General features: G+C 53.0%; 1 protein-coding gene across 7 annotated transcripts in view; it reads right to left on the bottom strand.

Moving 5' to 3' along the window:
• als2b (alsin Rho guanine nucleotide exchange factor ALS2 b) overlaps nucleotides 1–20,056 on the bottom strand; it is a 91,960-nt gene that overhangs the window by 13,378 nt on the left and 58,526 nt on the right. For 2 of the 7 annotated variants that reach the window (XM_064311255.1, XM_064311252.1), the window contains exons 6-22: nucleotides 17,797–17,965; nucleotides 17,237–17,333; nucleotides 16,215–16,292; nucleotides 15,800–15,991; nucleotides 14,966–15,137; nucleotides 13,884–14,079; nucleotides 12,833–12,898; nucleotides 12,012–12,228; nucleotides 10,716–10,847; nucleotides 9,870–9,998; nucleotides 9,634–9,657; nucleotides 4,832–4,902; nucleotides 4,664–4,730; nucleotides 3,951–4,162; nucleotides 1,957–2,022; nucleotides 1,730–1,828; nucleotides 434–598 (exon numbers count right to left, since the gene is read on the bottom strand). In XM_064311255.1, the coding sequence (XP_064167325.1) occupies nucleotides 434–598; nucleotides 1,730–1,828; nucleotides 1,957–2,022; nucleotides 3,951–4,162; nucleotides 4,664–4,730; nucleotides 4,832–4,902; nucleotides 9,634–9,657; nucleotides 9,870–9,998; nucleotides 10,716–10,847; nucleotides 12,012–12,228; nucleotides 12,833–12,898; nucleotides 13,884–14,079; nucleotides 14,966–15,137; nucleotides 15,800–15,991; nucleotides 16,215–16,292; nucleotides 17,237–17,333; nucleotides 17,797–17,965 (2,152 nt within the window). Of the gene's footprint in view, nucleotides 1–433; nucleotides 599–1,729; nucleotides 1,829–1,956; nucleotides 2,023–3,950; nucleotides 4,163–4,663; nucleotides 4,731–4,831; nucleotides 4,903–9,633; nucleotides 9,658–9,869; nucleotides 9,999–10,715; nucleotides 10,848–12,011; nucleotides 12,229–12,832; nucleotides 12,899–13,883; nucleotides 14,080–14,965; nucleotides 15,138–15,799; nucleotides 15,992–16,214; nucleotides 16,293–17,236; nucleotides 17,334–17,416; nucleotides 17,457–17,796; nucleotides 17,966–20,056 lie in introns of all 7 variants that reach the window. The other 5 variants (XM_064311258.1, XM_064311257.1, XM_064311253.1 and 2 more) reach the window with 4 other exon arrangements.

The raw sequence follows: 20,056 nt of genomic DNA on the forward strand, positions 1-20,056 counted from the left end.
GCACTCAATCACACACTGACACTGTGTGACACACTCCACTGCACTGAATCACACACTGACACTGTGTGACACACTCCACTCAATCACACACTGACACTGTGTGACACACTCCACTGCACTTAATCACACACTGACACTGTGTGACACACTCCACTGCACTGAATCACACACTGACACTGTGTGACACACTCCACTGCACTTAATCACACACTGCGTGAGGCTATTCTGTTACACCATCCACCAAGCTTACTACACAGCTATGTATCCAGCTGCATAAATTGATAAATATTTTAATAAAGAAAAAAAAAAGATAATGTTTGTTTCTACTGTAGAGAGACGACGTGTCGTGCTGTGCTGTGTCGAGCGCTGACTGTCACGCTAAAGAGTCAGGTGTGTGCGCGAGACCCCGTCTCCACGGCGCCCAGGGGGCTACCTGGTGATGTCATCGAAGATGCCGTAGCCCGTCTTCCTGTCCTGCACCCAGTGGCCGATGAAGACGCTGGGCGAGGAAGAGGTGTGCTTGCCGCTGCGCAGCATGCCGTGGCCGTGCCGCGCGTTGTCCTGGAAGGAGCCCTCGTACACCTCCCCCGACGCGTACCTGCAGGGAGGGAGAGAGACGCGTCACACACACACCATACACCTCCCCCGACGCGTACCTGAGAGAGAGAGAGAGAGAGAGAGACGCGTCACAGATACACACACACACACCGTACACCTCCCCCGACGCGTACCTGAGAGAGAGAGAGAGAGAGAGACGCGACACAGATACACACAAACACACCGTACACCTCCCCCGACGCGTACCTGAGAGAGAGAGAGAGAGAGAGACGCGTCACACACACACACAAACACACCGTACACCTCGCCCGACGCGTACCTGAGAGAGAGAGAGAGACGCGTCACACACACACCATACACCTCCCCCGACGCGTACCTGAGAGAGAGAGAGACGCGTCACGCACACACACCAAACACCTCCCCCGACGCGTACCTGAGAGAGAGAGACGCATCACTCACACACTCACACACATACACACACCATACACCACTACACCTCCCCCGACGCGTACCTGAGAGAGAGAGACGCGTCACACACACACACACGCACGCACCGTACACCTCCCCCGACGCGTACCTGAGAGAGAGAGACGCGTCACTCACACACACACACACACACACACACACGCACGCACGCACGCACGCACCGTACACCTCCCCCGACGCGTACCTGCAGGGAGAGGGAGACGCATCACACACACACACACACACACACACACACACGCACGCACGCACGCACCGTACACCTCCCCCGACGCGTACCTGAGAGAGAGAGAGACGCATCACACACACACACACACACACACGCGCGCGCGCACACACACACACGCGCGCACCATACACCTCCCCCGACGCGTACCTGAGAGAGAGAGAGAGAGACGCGTCACTCACACACACGCACGCACGCACGCACACACACGCACATGCACACACGCACTCACATGCACACACGCACTCACACGCACACACACGCACGCACACACCGTACACCTCCCCCGACGCGTACCTGAGAGAGAGACGAGTCACACACACACACACACACACACACACGCACGCACTCACACACGCACACGCGCACACGCACGCACGCACGCACGCGCACACACACTGTACTCCACCTCCAACATACACATTTATCCAAACACACACGTGCACACACACATACACACACCTGTATGTCCCAAAGCCGTGCATTCTCCCCTCTTTCCAGTGCCCGTGGTAGTGATGGTTCTTGTTGAGGTTTTTATTGGGGACCAGGTACTCCCCAAATCTGCAGGAACACCAACACACACAGCAACACAGACTCTTCAGTATTAAACCAGCCACAACCATCCACAACTGACCGGCTCATTTACTGATTGGTTGACTGGATTGATTGACACGTGGCATCACACTGACCCGTCCTCCAGGCCGTTCTTGAACGTCCCGATGTACGTCCGTCCGTCTGGCCACTTCAGAATCCCCCTGTCCAGAGCACAGCCCAGAGAGTCATGCCAACAGCCAGACACTAACACACACTTACTTCCTTACATGGGACCTGCAAACTCACACACTCACACTTGCTACCCATGAGGCCTACAGGCTCGCACTCACACTTACTTCCCATGGGGCCCGCAAACTCACACTCACACTTACTTCCTTACATGGGGCCTGCAAACTCACACACTCACACTTGCTATCCATGAGGCCTGCAAACTCATACTCACACTTACTTCCCCTGGGGCCTGCAAACTCACACTCACACTTACTTCCCATGGGGCCTACAAACTCACACTCACACTTACTTCCCCTGGGGCCTACAAACTCACACTCTCACTTACTTCCCGTGGGGCCTACAAACTCACACACACACTTACTTCCCATGGGGCCTACAGGCTCACACTCACACTTACTTCCCATGGGGCCTACAAACTCACACACACACTTACTTCCCATGGGACCTACAAACTCACACTCACACTTACTTCCCCTGGGGCCTACAAACTCACACTCTTAAGCCGCGTTTCCACCGCAGGAACTATACCCCGGAACTAGGAACCTTTTGAGGAACTCAGTGCGTTTCCACCGCAGGAACTAGGGTCTAAATTTAGTTCTGGGGCTTGTTTACCCCCCAAACGTCCTGCTCGGGGGGTAGTACTTTCCGAAAGTACAGGAACCTTTTGGGTGGAGCTTGCAGCGCTGAACATTTCTGATTGGTCGATACCGTAGCATTTGTGTTGTATTATTTTCCGCCATTACCGCCATGTTTGAAAAATCAGCGGCAACCAATTTATTTTCATAATAACTTCAAATCAAACTGTATGTTATGCGGCGCAGTAGCCTACTTTGGTTATGCCTGTCACGTCTTATACAACGAATTAACGTGTGCTCTTCTGTTCTTTTCTTGCTTAGTATTCGTTTATAAAATGCTAAGCATTCGTGCTGGGACAGCATATTACGTAGGCTACCAAAACATTCAAACGGATTAATTCGGTTGCTGAATATTTTCTTCCGGATTTTCTTTGTTAGGCCGTTGTAATTGACTCAAAACGTTTGATACAGTTATGTGAGGTATGCGGTAGTTCTGCATAATTAACATTGGTGATACAGTACAAGCAAACTGGAAATCACCTTCCGCACTTTTTATCCGGGTAAAATAACAGGTTAATTCTAGTAATCTTCCCTTTAGCTTTTTCAGACTGCCGTAATTTTACTCAATTTTACTGCCATTTTTCAATTCCACGAAAAGACCAGGAAGACTATGGACTCGTTTATGGTGCATGGTTCGCATCTGGAGGGCACACTTCGCTGCTCGGCTAGCAGTAACTTCGAAGGAAAGCAAACGGTGGCTGTACCACTACTAATTTACATTTTCACGCAAGTCCGAGTTTTCGTTCTATTCTTGTCATTTTGCGATTAGCCTATATGGAATTGACGACGAGAAAGTAATAAAACAGCAAATTGTTTACAACGTGTGCATGTTTTCTGCTGTTAATGAATGTGTTTGAGAGGATATATGAAAATCAATAAATACAAAAGTAACCATATATAGCCTAGTCATTGTTGGTAACCCGTTGTATATATGTGGAATAAACCCCTCCGGGCTGTCCCGGTTATTAGAAAATAATGTAGGCTACTTCGGTGGTAGTATGGGGTTACAGAAGAAATCATATGACAGATGGACCAACGACAACGTCAGTGGGCTAATTTGCCTAATCTTCGCGGTACTTTAGACCCCGGTGGAAACGCAGACAACCATTGGCTGAAGGAACCTTTTAGTTCCTGGTAAAGTAGTTCCTGGGACTGAAAGTTCCGGGTAATTTTGGTGGAAACGCGGCTTTACTTACTTCCCGTGGGGCCTACAAACTCACACACACACTTACTTCCCCTGGGGCCTACAGGCTCACACTTACTTCCCGTGCGGCTTGCCGGCCAGCCAGCGGCCCTCGTAGGTGGCCTCCTTCAGGCGGCTGTCCTTGTAGAAGGTGTAGGACGCCGTGCGGGATATGGGGGGCTCGGGCCGCTGAGGGACACTCGAACCCGGGGCCGCCGCCGCCGCCGCCTCCCCGCCGGCCCCGCTCAGCGCCTGGTCCACGGCCTGGTTAATCGCACGCAGCCACTTCCCCTGAGCACGCACGGACAGGAAGGAGGAAAGAACGAAAGAGCGGACCGCGTTTAGAACACGTTCAAAGTGATTAAGCTTCTGACATGGAAACACAAACACAGGAATCAAAGACCAGAGAGAACTCACGAAGCGTCAGAAACAAAAACACCTTGTTTCTCTTATATGAACGAATTTCGGCTCAGTTCTGACGTGAACACACATTTTAAAAACCGTAACAGGATGCAGTTTATCATCCGTCACCGTAAATTAGCATCAGTGTGAGCAACAGTTCAACACAACGGGCTGTTCTGCTACCACACGTTCCGTATTCCCAAGCCTGCGTGTAGCTTTCTCAGAAGAGCACAGGGAGCCAATCAGAATGCTTATAAACTCTGAACACGGTCTTTCGTACACAGAGCCACGCAGCAGGAGAACCGTGGCGGTGTTTTTTACCTGCACCGACAGGTGCGCACACCTACCTTCTCCATGGGGGAGGAGGCCAGCAGACTGAAGCACACCTACCTTCTCCATGGGGGAGGAGGCCAGCAGACTGAAGCTCTCCTCGGGCGAGGTCACCTTCAGCCCGTACCTGGAGAGAGCAGAGCGCACAGTGAGTCACACGGCCAGCTGGCGGAGCCGCCATGACGCTCTCCGTACTGACCAATGGGGAAGGGGGGGGGCGGGACTCACAGGCCGGTGTCCTCCTCGGAAATAGGCTCCACCCACAGCGTGGCCAGCGGGAAGACGTGGTGGGTGGAGAACTGGGCGGAGGAGAGAGAGAGGAGGGAGAGAGAGAGAGATCAGCGCACTGCTCCAGAGGTCCTCTCTGCTACGGAGAGGAGAGACTGCCTGCTCTCAGTGACACACACACACACACACACAACACACAAACACACACACTCACGTACATGCACACACACATGTGCATGCGCGCGCGCACACACACATGCCAACACACACACACACACACACACACACACACACACACACAACACACAAACACACACACTCACGTACATGCACACACACACACGTGCATGCGCGCACACACACACATGCCAACACACACACACACACACACACAGGCACACACATGTTGGCAAAAACAGGATTGTGAGTAAACCACTCAATATGGACTCTCCTGGTTCAGCATGAATCTGTTCACTCAGTTCAGCTTCCTGACTGAACAGCTCCTGCAGTGACGAGGATTCACCTCTAGAGGCACTAGAGGATGAAGAGACTTCACAGCCAAAATGTTCAGTTCTTTTTTTGTTTTTAATCCAGCATGTAAATCTTTTTATAAAGCTCTTTTTATAAAGAGCTCATAAGTCTGCCAGTCACTTATCTTCACTCAGTAGGCACTGAGGCTTGAAGATCCAGTTTAAAAACAGCAAGGATTATTAGAGTAGTACTAGTTAGATTAAATACCATTTTTAATATCACTTAAAAAAAAGCACTTGGGGAAGTCTGTTAAATTGTTACTTGAATTGCCATGTCAAATAATTACAGTAAACACAGCCACATCTCGCAAATCTAGAATATTCGCCCTTATCTTCACTTAGTGATACCGACCAACTGTACAACCAGACAAATACTTTCATTAATATAAATAGCGTGTTTCATGCCTGACAGTAGTTCCTCATTGAGTAACTGAGAACAATACTTGGCCTTCTCCGGAAGTGTGCTTGTGTGTGTGTGTGTGTGTGTGTGAGCCAATGAATATTCCAGCACTGAATAACAGATCAGCCTATGGAATTTTCACTAAATCATAAATGTATGCCCAAAAGTACACTGAAAACATTTTTAAAAAATTTTTTTTTTAACAAACATCCCCTTTGAATTAGCACTGGCAAGAAAAGGCACTTTGAGTTAATCACTTTTAACGAACGCTTCAGCACAGAGTCAACAGACATGAGGGTGGGGTACAAAATGAGGGCTATCCACCGGCAGGACAAAGACCTGTCCTCTCCTAAACCACACATACATTACATATGGCTCTGTGTTATTCCGCCAAGATCCTCCACTCAAACACCTGCTTCCCTGACAGGAGCATCAGCCCTCCAAGACAAGCATCACAGACTACACATGCACAGAGTCAAAGAGACTGCCCCCTACAGGCCGCAGATAGAAGGGCAGCCACGGTCACATTACATTACAAGGATACTCAGGTGCAGCGCTTACCAGAGGATTTATTCATTATACATGGATTCTGGAGCAATGTAGGTATACCTGCTCAGGTACAAGCAGTCTAGAGAATGAACTGCATCTTAGGTCAGCAACCTTACCCATTACTAGGCCAATGGGAGGTACGAGCAAAGCTATGGGGGGGGGGGGGGGGGTTTGGTTTGCACGGAAGAAAAGGCCGACAGCTCTGCAGAAACTCAACTTAATGATCTCAGTGAAATGTGGAGCAGCGATACCCGCTTAGGACTGAGAGCTAAACGAGAGTGATTTATAACCGGCCCGCCAGGCTGCTCCCGCAGTCCCCACGTCTCACACCGAAGCTAATGCATCACTGCTGATAAACTGGGTATTTAACCAATGGCAGAGGTCCTCTCATATTCGGTCCCATGTCTCACACTGAAGCTAATGCATCACTGCTGATAAACGGGCTATTTAACCAATGGCAGAGGTCCTCTCATATTCGCTCCCACGGCACGCACTGTAGTTAATACATTCTCACTGATAAACGGCCACAGCCCCATTTATAAAAGCCCACGGGCGACACGCTGCAATTAACGCACTCCTACTGATAAACCCGGAATCTAACCAATTACACAAAGGCCACATGAAGACGTTATCTCACGTCACATCTGAGTCACACGTCTCAGTCAATTAATTTCTAAAAAGGAACGGATTGGCCCTTTCGCACAAAGCAATGAGACTGTAATCTGAACTGTGGAGGGACCCATCTGAACGAAGGGTGGGGGTGTGGTAATGGTAAAGGAACTGGTAAAGGAGCTGAACTCCTAGCTGTGCGGCAGAGAAACTCTGTCCAGCTCCGTACACCGACCCAGCCCAGGACCCACGCAAGAGCTGTTCCCCTGCCGAACAGGGAGGTCCTGTGTACCCCTGACTGGGGTACATACCCTGCACCCCGAGAGCGGTACACGGGAGTACCCCGCACCCTTAGAGGGGTGCATACCCTTTAAAAACACAGCTGCTGAAACCCACCAGAAGAGGGGGACTCAGGTGCGCTACAAGCTAAGCCGCCCAAAACTACCCTAGGACCAGCAACCGGCTGCACGGACCGGAAACAATAAAGAAACCAAAAAACATTTTAAAACGGGGAAAAGAGGTGGACACTTCCAAAACTGCACACGCGCACGCGCACGCGCACACGCACACGCACACACACAGAAATGCTCTCCCATGGATTGAGCGCTGTGACATGAATCAAATCAAATCTATTTTATTTGTGCAGCTCTTTTTTACAGAAAACTGTCACAAAAAAGACGCTTTACAGAGTAGCAGAAAAAGAACAAAAACCAGGCCTGAAACCCCAAATAGAAAACGCATGAGGTAAAAAAAAAAAAAAAACTAACTCCCTAGTGGGGAGAAAAACACTCAAACTATAATGAGAAGAAACTCCCAGATGGGAAGAATTCTCGGGGGGAACCCAGCTATAGTGGGGGAGCCCATCCTTCACTGGCTGGCCTGGTGTAAAGTAGTAGTAATCTAACAAGGGATCTATCACAGCAAATAAAATGGGTTGAGCAGGTCACAGTTGAGGTAATAAACTAACTGGACAGGCAGAAGTCACGAAGGGAAGAATCGGGACATTGCGCTTGGTAAAGGGCACTCAGGAGACACTACAAACAACCCACAAAACAGGATTAAATGGCAGTTTAAAAAAATAAAAAAATCTTAGACAAGCGTCAAGGGCTCGGCTAACGGGGAGCACAAGAGGCACTGAGGAGGAAGCGGACAGGAAGAGAGGAGGAAGAAGAAGAAAAAGGGGAGGAAACTGTTATCGAACGCCGACTAGGGAAGGGAAACTGGTCTCTCCTCTTAGGGCACAGAAGCTGAGCACAGCAATAACCAAGGCTCGAAACAGGGACGGACTTTAAACACAAACAGGAAACAAAAATGAGCGTAATAAACAAACGGTTACGAACGATCAGGAGTGAACAGTATTCTACAGACACAGTCTAACGCCGAGTCAAACGCGTCTCGAAATCCCGTGCAGGTTCCAGTAACTCCCGACAGTTTCAGAGAACGACAGCAAGAACGGTGTTAGCCCAAAGAGAAAAGACGACTTAAACCGTTACGGACTATCTCCGTGTCAGAGAACGATCCCGTTGCAAAAGCGAGAGACCGTGCCCGTTAGCGCCTTCCGTATCAGAGAGCCCGTTAGCGCCTTCCGTATCAGAGAGCCCGTTAGCGCCTTCCGTATCAGAGAGCCCGTTAGCGCCTTCCGTTTCAGAGAGACCGTTAGCGCCTTCCGTTTCAGAGAGACCGTTAGCGCCTTCACGATTTCAGAAGACGCCGTTAGCGCCTTCCGTATCAAGAGAGCGCCTTCGTTCAGCCTAGCGCCTCCGTTAGCCTCGTCAGAGCCCGTTAGCGCCTTCCGTATCAGAGAGCCCGTTAGCGCCTTCCGTATCAGAAGCGAGCGCCTTCGTAGAGCCGTTGCGCCTTCCGTATCAGAGAGCCTTACCTTCGTTAGAGCCGGGCCTCTACCGTTCGGCCTTCGAGAGAGCCTGCGCTTCCTAGGAGCAGTACAGCAGAGCGTCCCTCCGGGCGTAGCGCACTGGCTCAGACGGCCGGGACAGCAGGGACGGTCGGTCGCTGCCATTTCGTTTCACACTTCACCTGGTTACCTGGGTCTGAACTGGGTGCTGATTTTAAGGGGAAAACAAAAAGCGGCAGACCCTGTGGCTCTCCAGGACCAGAGGCCGCACCAGGACCCTGACTCACTAGCACATGTCAGCGTAGAGTCCAGTTAATCACTGAATGCCGGGCAGGTGAGACGTTAAACCGTGATTGGCCGGTGAGTGCGAAGCTTCCTAAACAGATAAACAACGCGACGCGCCCCTGAGCGTTAGGCCTTGGCTGTTACTCGTGTGCCACACACAGCATCCACACACTCGCATAGGGAGGGTCTCGTCGGGTCTTGGCTTGGGAAGGACTCAGGCTCTTTGGTACTGAGCTGAACGATCGTGTCGTGGGGGAAAACAGGGGAACGGGGAGAGCTGCGACATGCTGTTCACCCCCAGCCGCTACGCTGCTCGCCTGTAGCCGCTACGCTAGTCCCCGCAGCCTTTATTTGGGGAGTTTGAGCTAATTCCAGAATTCGCCTTGTTTCTGTGGCCCTGGGAGGGCAGGGTACGGAGGGGAGTTTGTTTAAACCGTAAAGATCAGAGACCGCTCTCTCATTGGGGAGATGTGATTCACCGAGAGGCCTGCTTCCCAAGACAATCCCACAATGCACCAGGGAGGGCGGCGCTGACTAGTGTTGACTAGACCCCTCTCTACGGCAGCTGCATACTTACAATGTTCTTAGAGGGGGACACGCCCTGACAGAGCAAAGACAAAAAAAGAAAAAAAAAAGAAAAAGGTAAGCCTGAAGGACCAGAGAAGGAGAAGCACCATGCCACACACCGCACACACACCGTAACCACGGGATACACATCGTTTTTTTACCTCCCCTAACGAGCGCGCGTTATCTTAGCATCGCCCCGCGTTCCGTGTGCTCACGGCCCGGGACTGCCCCCCCCCCCCCGCTCACCTGCGCGTGCACCAGCGCGTCGTTGAACAGGATGAACCAGTTGACGGAGAACCTTCCGGCGTTCTGCAGCGTCAGGGCCTTGTTGCTGCTCTCGCACACCAGGCGGCGAGACGGCTTCCGCAGGGAATCCTGGGATAGGTGCCGGGAGGGGGCGGGAGGACAGATGATGGAAACTGTGACTCAGTGACCCATCACACACACACACACACACGCACACGCAGTAACAGGACCGTGAGGCAGCGGTGAAAAGGCCTTCTCTGAAGAAGCGCCAGGTCAGAAATGAAGCAAATTCCACCTCTGCTTCTCAGAACTGCTTCCAGACATAAAAAAATATAAAATATAACAGCCTCCGTTTTCACCAGAGAGAAAAAGCCACGGCAGGAGAATTCAGTCGTGACTGGCGCTCCAGAATCAAAGGGGGGGGGGGCGGGGGGGTAGAACAGAACCCCTGAAAGTGATAAAAGCCCCAGCGTCCCTGATTAATGAGCACAATCTGGACCAATCAGGAGCTCTGTGTGTGCAGTCTAGGCTCGTGAGGCAGAAACATTCATTTCCCAGCTCAGAACGGAGGATCATTTTCAGCGAGACGCAGAGCCGCTCCCCGCCGCGATCGGTGGAGGGCTCATTAACGCGGATAATTCAGCGACGGCGGCCTACCCCCCCCCAATCCACCCCCCCACCCTCACCCACCTTCCTCTACAGCTCCACCACCACCAGCGCTGAGGCTCTCCTTCACACAGAGGGATCTATCTATCTATCTACCCATCTGTCTATCTATCCGTCCATCCATCTACCAGTCACTGTTAAACCCCCCCCCCTCACCCCCCCACCGGAGGAGCCCCTCACCGTCATCTTTCCGGGGAAGCTCTTCCAGAAGTGGTAGGTGTACTCCGCCTCCTTCCTCCTCTTCTTCAGGAGGAGGGTCAGGGCCTCATACTTGGAGCAGCCGTCCTGGAGCTTCTGGTAATCCAGCGTGCTCTGAGGTAAACCGGAGTAGAGTTAAACCAGGGCAGAGTTAAACCAGCGCAGAGTTAAACCAGAGCATTTAAACCAGAGCAAGTTAAACCAGAGCAGAGTTAAACCAGGGCAGAGTTAAACCAGCGCAGAGTTAAACCAGAGCAGAGTCAAACCAGGGCAGAGTTAAACCAGCACAGAGTTAAACCAGGGTAGAGTTAAACCAGAGTATTTAAACCAGAGCAGAGTTAAACCAGGACAGAGTTAAACCAGAGTAGAGTTAAACCAGCGCAGAGTTAAACCAGAGTAGAGTTAAACCGGAGTAGAGTTAAACCGGAGCAGAGTCAAACCGGAGCAGAGTTAAACCAGAGCAGAGTCAAACCAGAGTAGAGTTAAACCAGGGCAGAGTTAAACCAGGGTAGAGTTAAACCAGGGCAGAGTTAAACCAGGGTAGAGTTAAACCAGAGTAGAGTTAAACCAGAGCATTAAACCAGCCAGGAGTTAAACCAGGGTAGAGTTAAACCAGGGCAGAGTTAAACCAGGGTAGAGTTAAACCAGGGCAGAGTTAAACCAGAGCAAGTTAAACCAGAGCAGAGTCAAACCAGAGTAGAGTTAAACCAGAGCAGAGTTAAACCAGAGCAGAGTTAAACCAGAGCAGAGTTAAACCAGAGTAGAGTTAAACCAGAGCAGAGTTAAACCAGAGCAGAGTTAAACCAGGGCAGAGTTAAACCAGGGCATTAAACCAGCCAGGAGTTAAACCAGGGTAGAGTTAAACCAGAGTAGAGTTAAACCAGGGCAGAGTTAAACCAGAGCAAGTGAAACCAGAGCAGAGTCAAACCAGAGCAGAGTTAAACCAGAGCAGAGTTAAACCAGAGCATTTAAAACAGCCAGGAGTCAAACCAGAGTAGAGTTAAACCAGAGTAGAGTTAAACCAGAGCAGAGTTAAACCAGGTTAGAGTTAAACCATATCAGAGTTAAATCAGAGCTAGTTAAACCAGAGCAAGTTAAACCATATCAGAGTTAAACCAGAGCAAGTTAAACCAGAACACAGTTAAACCAGATCAGAGTTAAACCAGAGCAAGTTAAACCATATCAGAGTTAAACCAGAGCAGACCTCCCCCTCAGTGGCTGCGCAGAGAGCGGACGCGCGTGCGTGTGTGTGTGCTGGTGACTGAGGGTGTGTCTCACATGCGTGCTGGAGGTGCATTGTGGGTGTGTGGCTGCGCTCTCCCGGGTACGCACCACCTCGAAGCAGGTGGCCAGCTTCAGCAGCAGCCGGCCGTACTCGTGCAGGTGGCGCACGGGCAGGTAGAAGAGCGCCGCCAGCAGGTCGCTCAGGGGAGCGCTCTCCTCGCTCGACTCGGCCAGACGCTGCAGCAGCTCGGGGCTCTTCCCAAAAAAGTCCCTGCAGAGGGACGGACAGACGGACAGAGAGAGAGAGAGAGAGAGAGAGAGACAGACAGACGGACAGAGAGAGAGAGAGAGGGGGAGAGGGAGAGAGAGACAGACAGGGAGACAGAGAGAGAGACAGACAGAGGAGAAATGTGAGGGGAGAGAGACAGAGGTGTGCTCTGAGATGAGAACATGTGTACAGGCACACTCATGCACACACTCTCACGGGCACACAGGCACAGACAGACACAAATGCGCGCGCGCGCACACACACACACATACATACATAAAATCACACATTCTCACATGCACCCATGCGCACACACATGCATGCAGAGAGAAAAACACACGCTCACGCATGCACACACGCATGCACACACACATGCACACGCAGACAGACGAGCATACACGCACACAGACACACAAACACACACTCACACCTGCGCAGACACACACACACAGACAGACGCGCACACACACACATAAACATAAACACACCCCCAAACAGACACACTCACACCCGTGCACACACACACACGTCTTTCATTAAAAGTGTATGAATGTCAGCGCTGAGCAGTGGTGCAGTCTATGTCTGGCCTTCCCTACAGGAGACTCACAGGGAAGGCTTGGCCAGGGCGTGAAAGCCCCCCATCACCAGGAAGTTCCCCACAGAGCTGCAGTACCTGGAGAGAGAGAGAGAGAGAGGGAGAGAGAGAGAGGGGGGGGAGAGAGAGAGAGGGAGGGGGGGGCGAGAGAGAGAGAGAGAGGGGGAGAGGGGAGGGGGAGGGGGGGGGAGAGAGAGGGGGGGGGGAGAGAGAGAGAGAGAGGGGGGAGAGAGATCGATCAGAAACACAGCTGCAGAAACGCTAATTAACATCCTTTCCCGCTGGAGAGCTCCAAACAGGACAAACACTGATTTCCCTTTGGTACCGCAGAGCAGGAACCCGCGGAGTTTCAGCTGGGCTCTCGTTCTCTCTCTCTGTCTCTCACCGAAAACAGCTGAGGTGCACAGCTGAGGTAGAGCCAGCACGAGCAGTCTGGTAAAAATCTGCCTGAAGAATGCGACTGAAGTGCGTCCAGGCGCTTATATCGATCTTGGCGGACGGCGGCGGCGGCGGCGGCGGCGTTTAGTCTGACATCACGTGCTGGCGCTCGGGACGCACGCAACGCGATACGCTGGATTCCAGTCAACCTCAGCGCGAGCGCGACCGCAGCTCGGCTGGCTCCGGCTCGACTGCAGGAACCCGGAGAGAGACGGGGCGTCCCGCGAGGACACGGCCACGCCCGGATACGTCCCAGAGACGGCGGGAGAGACAGCGCGGAAAAGGAAGACGCCGGAAAAGCAGAGAAAAATAAACTGGGGATAAAAATATGTTGTACCGTTTTTTTCATAATCACAAATCACCATGACTACCGGTGGCCCGATGTACGCTTATAATCATTATACAGCCCATTTATTCCCCACAGATTTGGCCTTTACACAGAGTGGGGGGTGTGGAATGGGTGGTGGTAGGTTTGAGTAGCGGTGGGTACAGGCGGGTGACGGTAGAGGCGGGTGGCGGTACAGGGGGTCGGCGGGTACAGGGGGTCGGTGGGTACAGGCGGGTGGCAGTACGGGCGGGTGGCGGTACAGGCGGGTGGCGGTACAGGGGGTCGGCGGGTACTCACTCTTTGTAGGTGTCCAGGAAGGTGGCGGCGTGCTCCAGCATCACCAGGCCCTTGACGTCGCGCTGGCGGCCGCGGCGCAGGAAGCCGGTCAGCGAGACGGAGTGCTGCCCCGTCAGGTGGCACAGCCGGCTGAAGTGCCCCGCCAGCGTCTGGAGCAGCGGGTTTAGGGCCGGGCCCAGAGCCGCACCCAGGGTCTCTACAGGAGAGCGGGACGGCGACGTCACACACAACGCTAAGCACTGAGCTCAACACAGCACACACAACGCTAACCGCTCAGCTAAGCGCAGCACACACGACGCTAACCGCTGAGCTAAACACAGCACACACGACGCTAACCGCTAAGCTAAACACATCACACACGACACTAACCGCTCAGCTAAACACATCACACACGACGCTAACCGCTGAGCTAAACATATCACACACAACGCTAACCGCTCAGCTAAACACATCACACACGACACTAACCGCTAAGCTAAACACATCACACACGACACTAACCGCTAAGCTAAACACATCACACACGACGCTAACCGCTAAGCTAAACACATCACACACGACGCTAACCGCTGAGCTAAACATATCACACACAACGCTAACCGCTCAGCTAAACACATCACACACGACACTAACCGCTCAGCTAAACACAGCACACACGACGCTGAGCGCTGAGCTAAACACATAAAACGCTCAGGCCCAAAGCGCTAGCACAGGGGACGTGACGCTAACCGCTACATAAGCATCCCTGGCTTGTTTTTCATTTCCATACAGAAAACCCAAATGTATGAAATGAATGTTGGGGGAGCAAGGCTTCATGGACCACACCGTGGAGGTACACGTGCTGTCAATCACCCACTTGACGCACCAAACAAAGGTCTAACCATTGAAGCTATGCAATGTCATGGAATCAACATTAGCCCCGCCCCTTTTGAGGAGCACGAAGCCTCACTATCCCATCACTAACAGTACTACAACCTCATCACTACAACATTCCCATTGCTGCGTGACCATGATCACTATATCCCATTCTGAACTCCTACCCAAACTCCTCCCCCCCCCATGGTACTGCGGCCGCGCCTCACCCAGGCCCAGCAGGGGGCGCAGTATCTGGCTCTTCACGTTGCTCAGCTTGCAGTAGAACCTCCGCTCGGCGGCGGCCAGCTCGTGCAGGCTGCCGATGAAGCCCATCACGTTCCTGTCCGCCAACGCCAGGCAGCTCTGCCCGCCCGCGAACACGCTGCTCACGTAGCCCAGCTGGGAAACCAGAGAGAGGATTCAAACGGATAAACCGCCAATCACAGCAGAGCGGTCAGAGAGTGTGTGTGTGTGTATGTGTGTTTGTGTGTATGTGTGTGTTGTGTGTTTGTGTGTGTGTGTGTGAGTGTGTGTGTGTGTGTACTCACGTTCATGCAGAAGGGCAGGAGGACGGGCTGCTGGGTGTGTGAGTGTGTGTGTATGTGTGTGTGTGTGTGTGTGCGTGTGCACTCACGTTCATGCAGAAGGGCAGGAGGACGGGCTGCTGGGTGTGTGTGTGTGTGTGTGTGTGTGTGTGTGTGTGTGTGTGTGTGTGCGTGTGCACTCACGTTCATGCAGAAGGACAGGAGGACAGGCTGCTGGGTGTGTGTGTGTGTGTCCTGTGTGTGTGCGTATGTGTGAGTGTATATGTGAGTGTGCGTGTGTATGTGTGTGTGCGTGCGTGCGTGTGTGTGTATGTGTGTGTGTGTGTGTATGTGTGTGTGTGTGTGTGTGTGTGTGTGTATGTGTGTGTGTGTGTGTGTGTGTGCGTGCGTGCGTGTGTGTGTGTACACACTCACGTTCATGCAGAAGGGCAGGAGGACGGGCTGCTGGGTGTGTGAGTGTGTGTGTGTATGTGTGTGTGTGTGTGTGTGTGTGTGTGTGTGTGTGTACACACTCACGTTCATGCAGAAGGGCAGGAGGACGGGCTGCTGGGTGTACCCCCCTGTTTCGGGCGGGGCGCTGCTGGAGGCCCCGTCGCGGACCTGCTGGCCGCTGTAGTACAGGATGGGCTGGAAGCAGTCCCCGTCCGCCAGCAGCACCGTGTGCTGCTGCCCCGCCGCCACGTCCCACACGCGGATGCCCTCCGACATCTGCGGGACAGGAGCAGGGGGCGGGGTCAAAGTAAGAGGGGGGGCGGGGTCAAAGTAAGAGGGGGGGGCGGGGTTAATGTGTGTGGGAGGGGGGCGGGGTCAATGCACGCGGAGGGGGCGGGGTCAATGTGTGTGGGAGGGGGGCGGGGTTAAAGTAAGAGGGGGGGCGGGGTCAATGCGCGCGGGAGGGGGCGTGGCTCCGCCCAGAGGCGCTCCACCCTACCTTAGCCAGGCGGGGCACGGTGCTGGGGCACTCCATGTGTCCCAACTGCCCCGAGCTGTTACTGCCCCAGGAGAACACCTGAGAGGGAGAGAGAGAGGAGAGAGAGGGAGAGAGACAGAGAGAGAGAGAGAGAGAGAGAGAGAGAGAGGGAGAGAGACAGAGAGAGAGAGAGAGAGAGAGAGAGACAGTTAATTGTGTGTTGTACAGTCTCCAGGCTCAGTAATGATGTAAAAGTGCGGTGCTGAACACAGAGGGTGTGACTGTGATTGTGATTGACAGGCGGTGGCTGTGATTGACAGGCGGTGGTTGTGATTGACAGGCGGTGGTTGTGATTGACAGGCAGTGGCTGTGATTGACAGGCGGTGGTTGTGATTGGCAGGCGGTGGTTGTGATTGACAGGCAGTGGCTGTGATTGACAGGCGGTGGTTGTGATTGGCAGGCGGTGGTTGTGATTGGCAGGCGGTGGTTGTGATTGGCAGGCGGTGGCTGTGATTGACAGGCGGTGGCTGTGATTGACAGGCGGTGGCTGTGATTGGCAGGTGGTGGTTGCGATTGGCAGGCAGTGGCTGTGATTGACAGGCGGTGGCTGTGATTATGATTATGTGATTGGCAGGCGGTGGTTGTGATTGGCAGGCGGTGGCTGTGATTGACAGGCGGTGGCAGTGATTGGCAGGCGGTGACTGTGATTATGATTATGTGATTGACAGGCGGTGGCTGTGATTGGCAGGCGGTGGCTGTGATTGACAGGCGGTGGTTGTGATTGGCAGGCGGTGGCTGTGATTGACAGGCGGTGGTTGTGATTGGCAGGCGGTGGCTGCGATTGGGAGGCGGTGGTTGTGATTGACAGGCGGTGGCTGTGATTGGCAGGCGGTGGTTGTGATTGACAGGCGGTGACTGTGATTATGATTAGGTGATTGGCAGGCGGTGGCTGTGATTGACAGGCGGTGACTGTGATTATGATTAGGTGATTGGCAGGCGGTGGCTGTGATTGACAGGCGGTGGCTGTGATTGGCAGGCGGTACCTGAGACTGCGCAGTCAGGGCTAAGGAGTGGTGAGCCCCCGCTGACACTCGCACCACCTCCTTACTGCTCAGGCTCTTAATGCAGAGCGGCTGCAGCCTGCGGACCAGAGCACTCTTCAGTTTATATATATATATACACACACACACACACACACACACACACACACACACTCGCACCACCTCCTTACTGCTCAGGCTCTTAATACAGAGCGGCTGCAGCCTGCAGATCAGAGCACTCTTCAGTTTATATATATATATACACACACACACACACACACACACACACACACACACACTCGCACCACCTCCTTACTGCTCAGGCTCTTAATACAGAGCGGCTGCAGCCTGCGGACCAGAGCACTCTTCAGTCCTCACAGTGCAAATACACACACACACATATATATACACACGTATACACTCACACTCACACACTCACACACACACACACACACACACACACACACACACACACACACACACACACACACACACACACACACACACACACACACACACACACACACAGCATGTCACAGCGTAAGGCTCCTCCGCTTCCTGACCTGGGCAGGACGTCCCCGTGGCCCAGCTGACCCTCCTTGCCCCGCCCCCAGCTCCACACCTCCGTGTGCAGGGAGGGCAGGTGATCCTCGGGCTCCGCCACGGGGGTGGGCGTGAGCGCCACGGCTCGAACCCGCGGCCGGCCCGCCTTCCGCAGCAGGCGGGGAGACACTGCGGCAGAGAGAGAGAGAGAGAGAGACAGTGAGAGAGCGTGTGAGAGAGAGAGAAAGAGAGAGAGAGTGAGACAGAGAGGGAGGGAGGGAGCGAGAGGTGAGAGACAGTGAAAAAGAGAACAAGCACAAAACCGTCCAGACCCACGGCGCAACTTGAATTCTGACTGATATACCCAGGGCAATATTTTCACTGGAGACTTGACACCGCCGTATAAATTCTGAGTCCCAGGTCATTTGTGAACGGGCGAAATGGATTTTGAAAAGAGACCGTTCATGCTACAATCATGATAACGGCAATGACTGTGCTGTGAAGTTTAGGTAGCAAACAACAAGGGCTGAGTCCTTTTGACAGAGTGTACCTAGAAACTATACGGTCAGATCGCATAGTTTCACTCACTGTGGCCAAGCAGAATCGATACCGTTTCAGAACATATATAACGTTAAAAGATTTAATTCAATGTTCTACTGGGAGTTTTGCCGTTTAGTGAGGGTGTGACAGAAAATGAGTGAGTGCGTGAGTGAGTGAGTGAGTGACCACAATTTGCCACACATAGCCCACGGCACCAGTTACTGTGCGACAGAGACAGAGGGGGGGAGAGAGAGAGAGAGAGTGAGAGAGAGAGAGAGAGAGACGGACATGCTGACCGTTTCGCAAACAGGTGCTTCTCGCAGTTATTTCTTCCACAGAAAGGAAGTTACATTTCTCAGAAATTCACACGCTGACATTTTCATTTTGCGCACACTCTACTTGAGCTCAAAAGCGTGATGTGGCATGGCTGCTCATTTACTCTGATCCACAGGGAGGCACAGCCAAGATTAATCGGATTCCGATTAATTATTCACAACAATAATCTAAGCGCTTTTCTCCCCTGGCGATGCACGAAAACAACCCTCTGCAGTTTACACAGTAAAACAAACTGGAGAGGGAAAACAACAACAACAACAACAACAACAACAACAACAACAACAACAACAACAACAACACCAACAACAACAACACCAACACCAACACCAACAGCAACAGCAACAGCAACAGCAACAGCAACAGCAGCAACAACAGCAACAGCAACAGCAGCAACAGCAACAGCAACAGCAACAGCAACAGCAACAACAGCAACACCAACACCAACACCAACAGCAACACCAACAGCAACAGCAACAGCAACAGCAACAGCAACAGCAACAGCAACAGCAACACCAACACCAACAACAACAACAACAACAACAACATGGCTTTTTGGGCGAGAGTGCGATGACTAATTCAGCTCAGGCGCCTCGACTCGTGGGTGCGTGTGCGTGCGTCCGGAGCAGCGCGACAGGCTGACGGCACAGTCTCACGCTGAAGCCACCGCCAACACCCCCCCCCCCCCCCCGCTGGGCGCCATCTGTGGCCGACCGGGGAACTGCAGGGCGGAGGACAGCGTGAGCCGAGTCCAGTGAAGAGCACAGACTCTGACGTGCTGGTCCCGCCCGCCGGTATAAAAACCCAAAATAACAACCCAACATGGCCGCATTCCGTCACGTTTCACGGCCACATCTACATCCCGGTGCCTCCACCCCCCAGGCTTCCTCCGGCTCGGTGTGGAGCGTCACCTCTGGTTCTGCGCCCGGCCAGGTCTGAAACCTCGCCGGTGGCCTGGCGGACAGAGCAGCGGACTCACACCTGACTAACACGCTCTACCGGCGCTGGTCCAACACAAACGAGCTGTCACGTCCATCTTTAGTTAGCAGGGAAATTATGACGGGAAAAACACCTAAGTCACAATCTAAAAAAACCACCATAGCGCCAGCTTTCGCAAGAAGCTACGGTTTACCCAAGATTCATAGCGTTATCAGCGGAGCTTGCGGCCCACCTGCAGCGCAGGTGCGTAAGCTGCAGGTACGCAGCTGGAATACTTTCGGACACAATGCAGGTCCAGTTCGTTAGGGACCTGTCTCAGCGCGAGCTGGGCCTCCTGGAGCAGCTCCGCCCCCAGGCCAAGGCTGCTCGGCTATGAGGAAACGCATTCCTCTGCGTCCTGAGCGCTCTAATCTCCTACTCACAAGCGCTGCCTGAGGACAAAGAGTTCTGCCCCCCCCTCCTCTAACC

The sequence above is a fragment of the Anguilla rostrata genome, chromosome 15 (assembly GCF_018555375.3).
Source record: "Anguilla rostrata isolate EN2019 chromosome 15, ASM1855537v3, whole genome shotgun sequence".
In the NCBI taxonomy this organism is placed as follows: domain Eukaryota; kingdom Metazoa; phylum Chordata; class Actinopteri; order Anguilliformes; family Anguillidae; genus Anguilla; species Anguilla rostrata.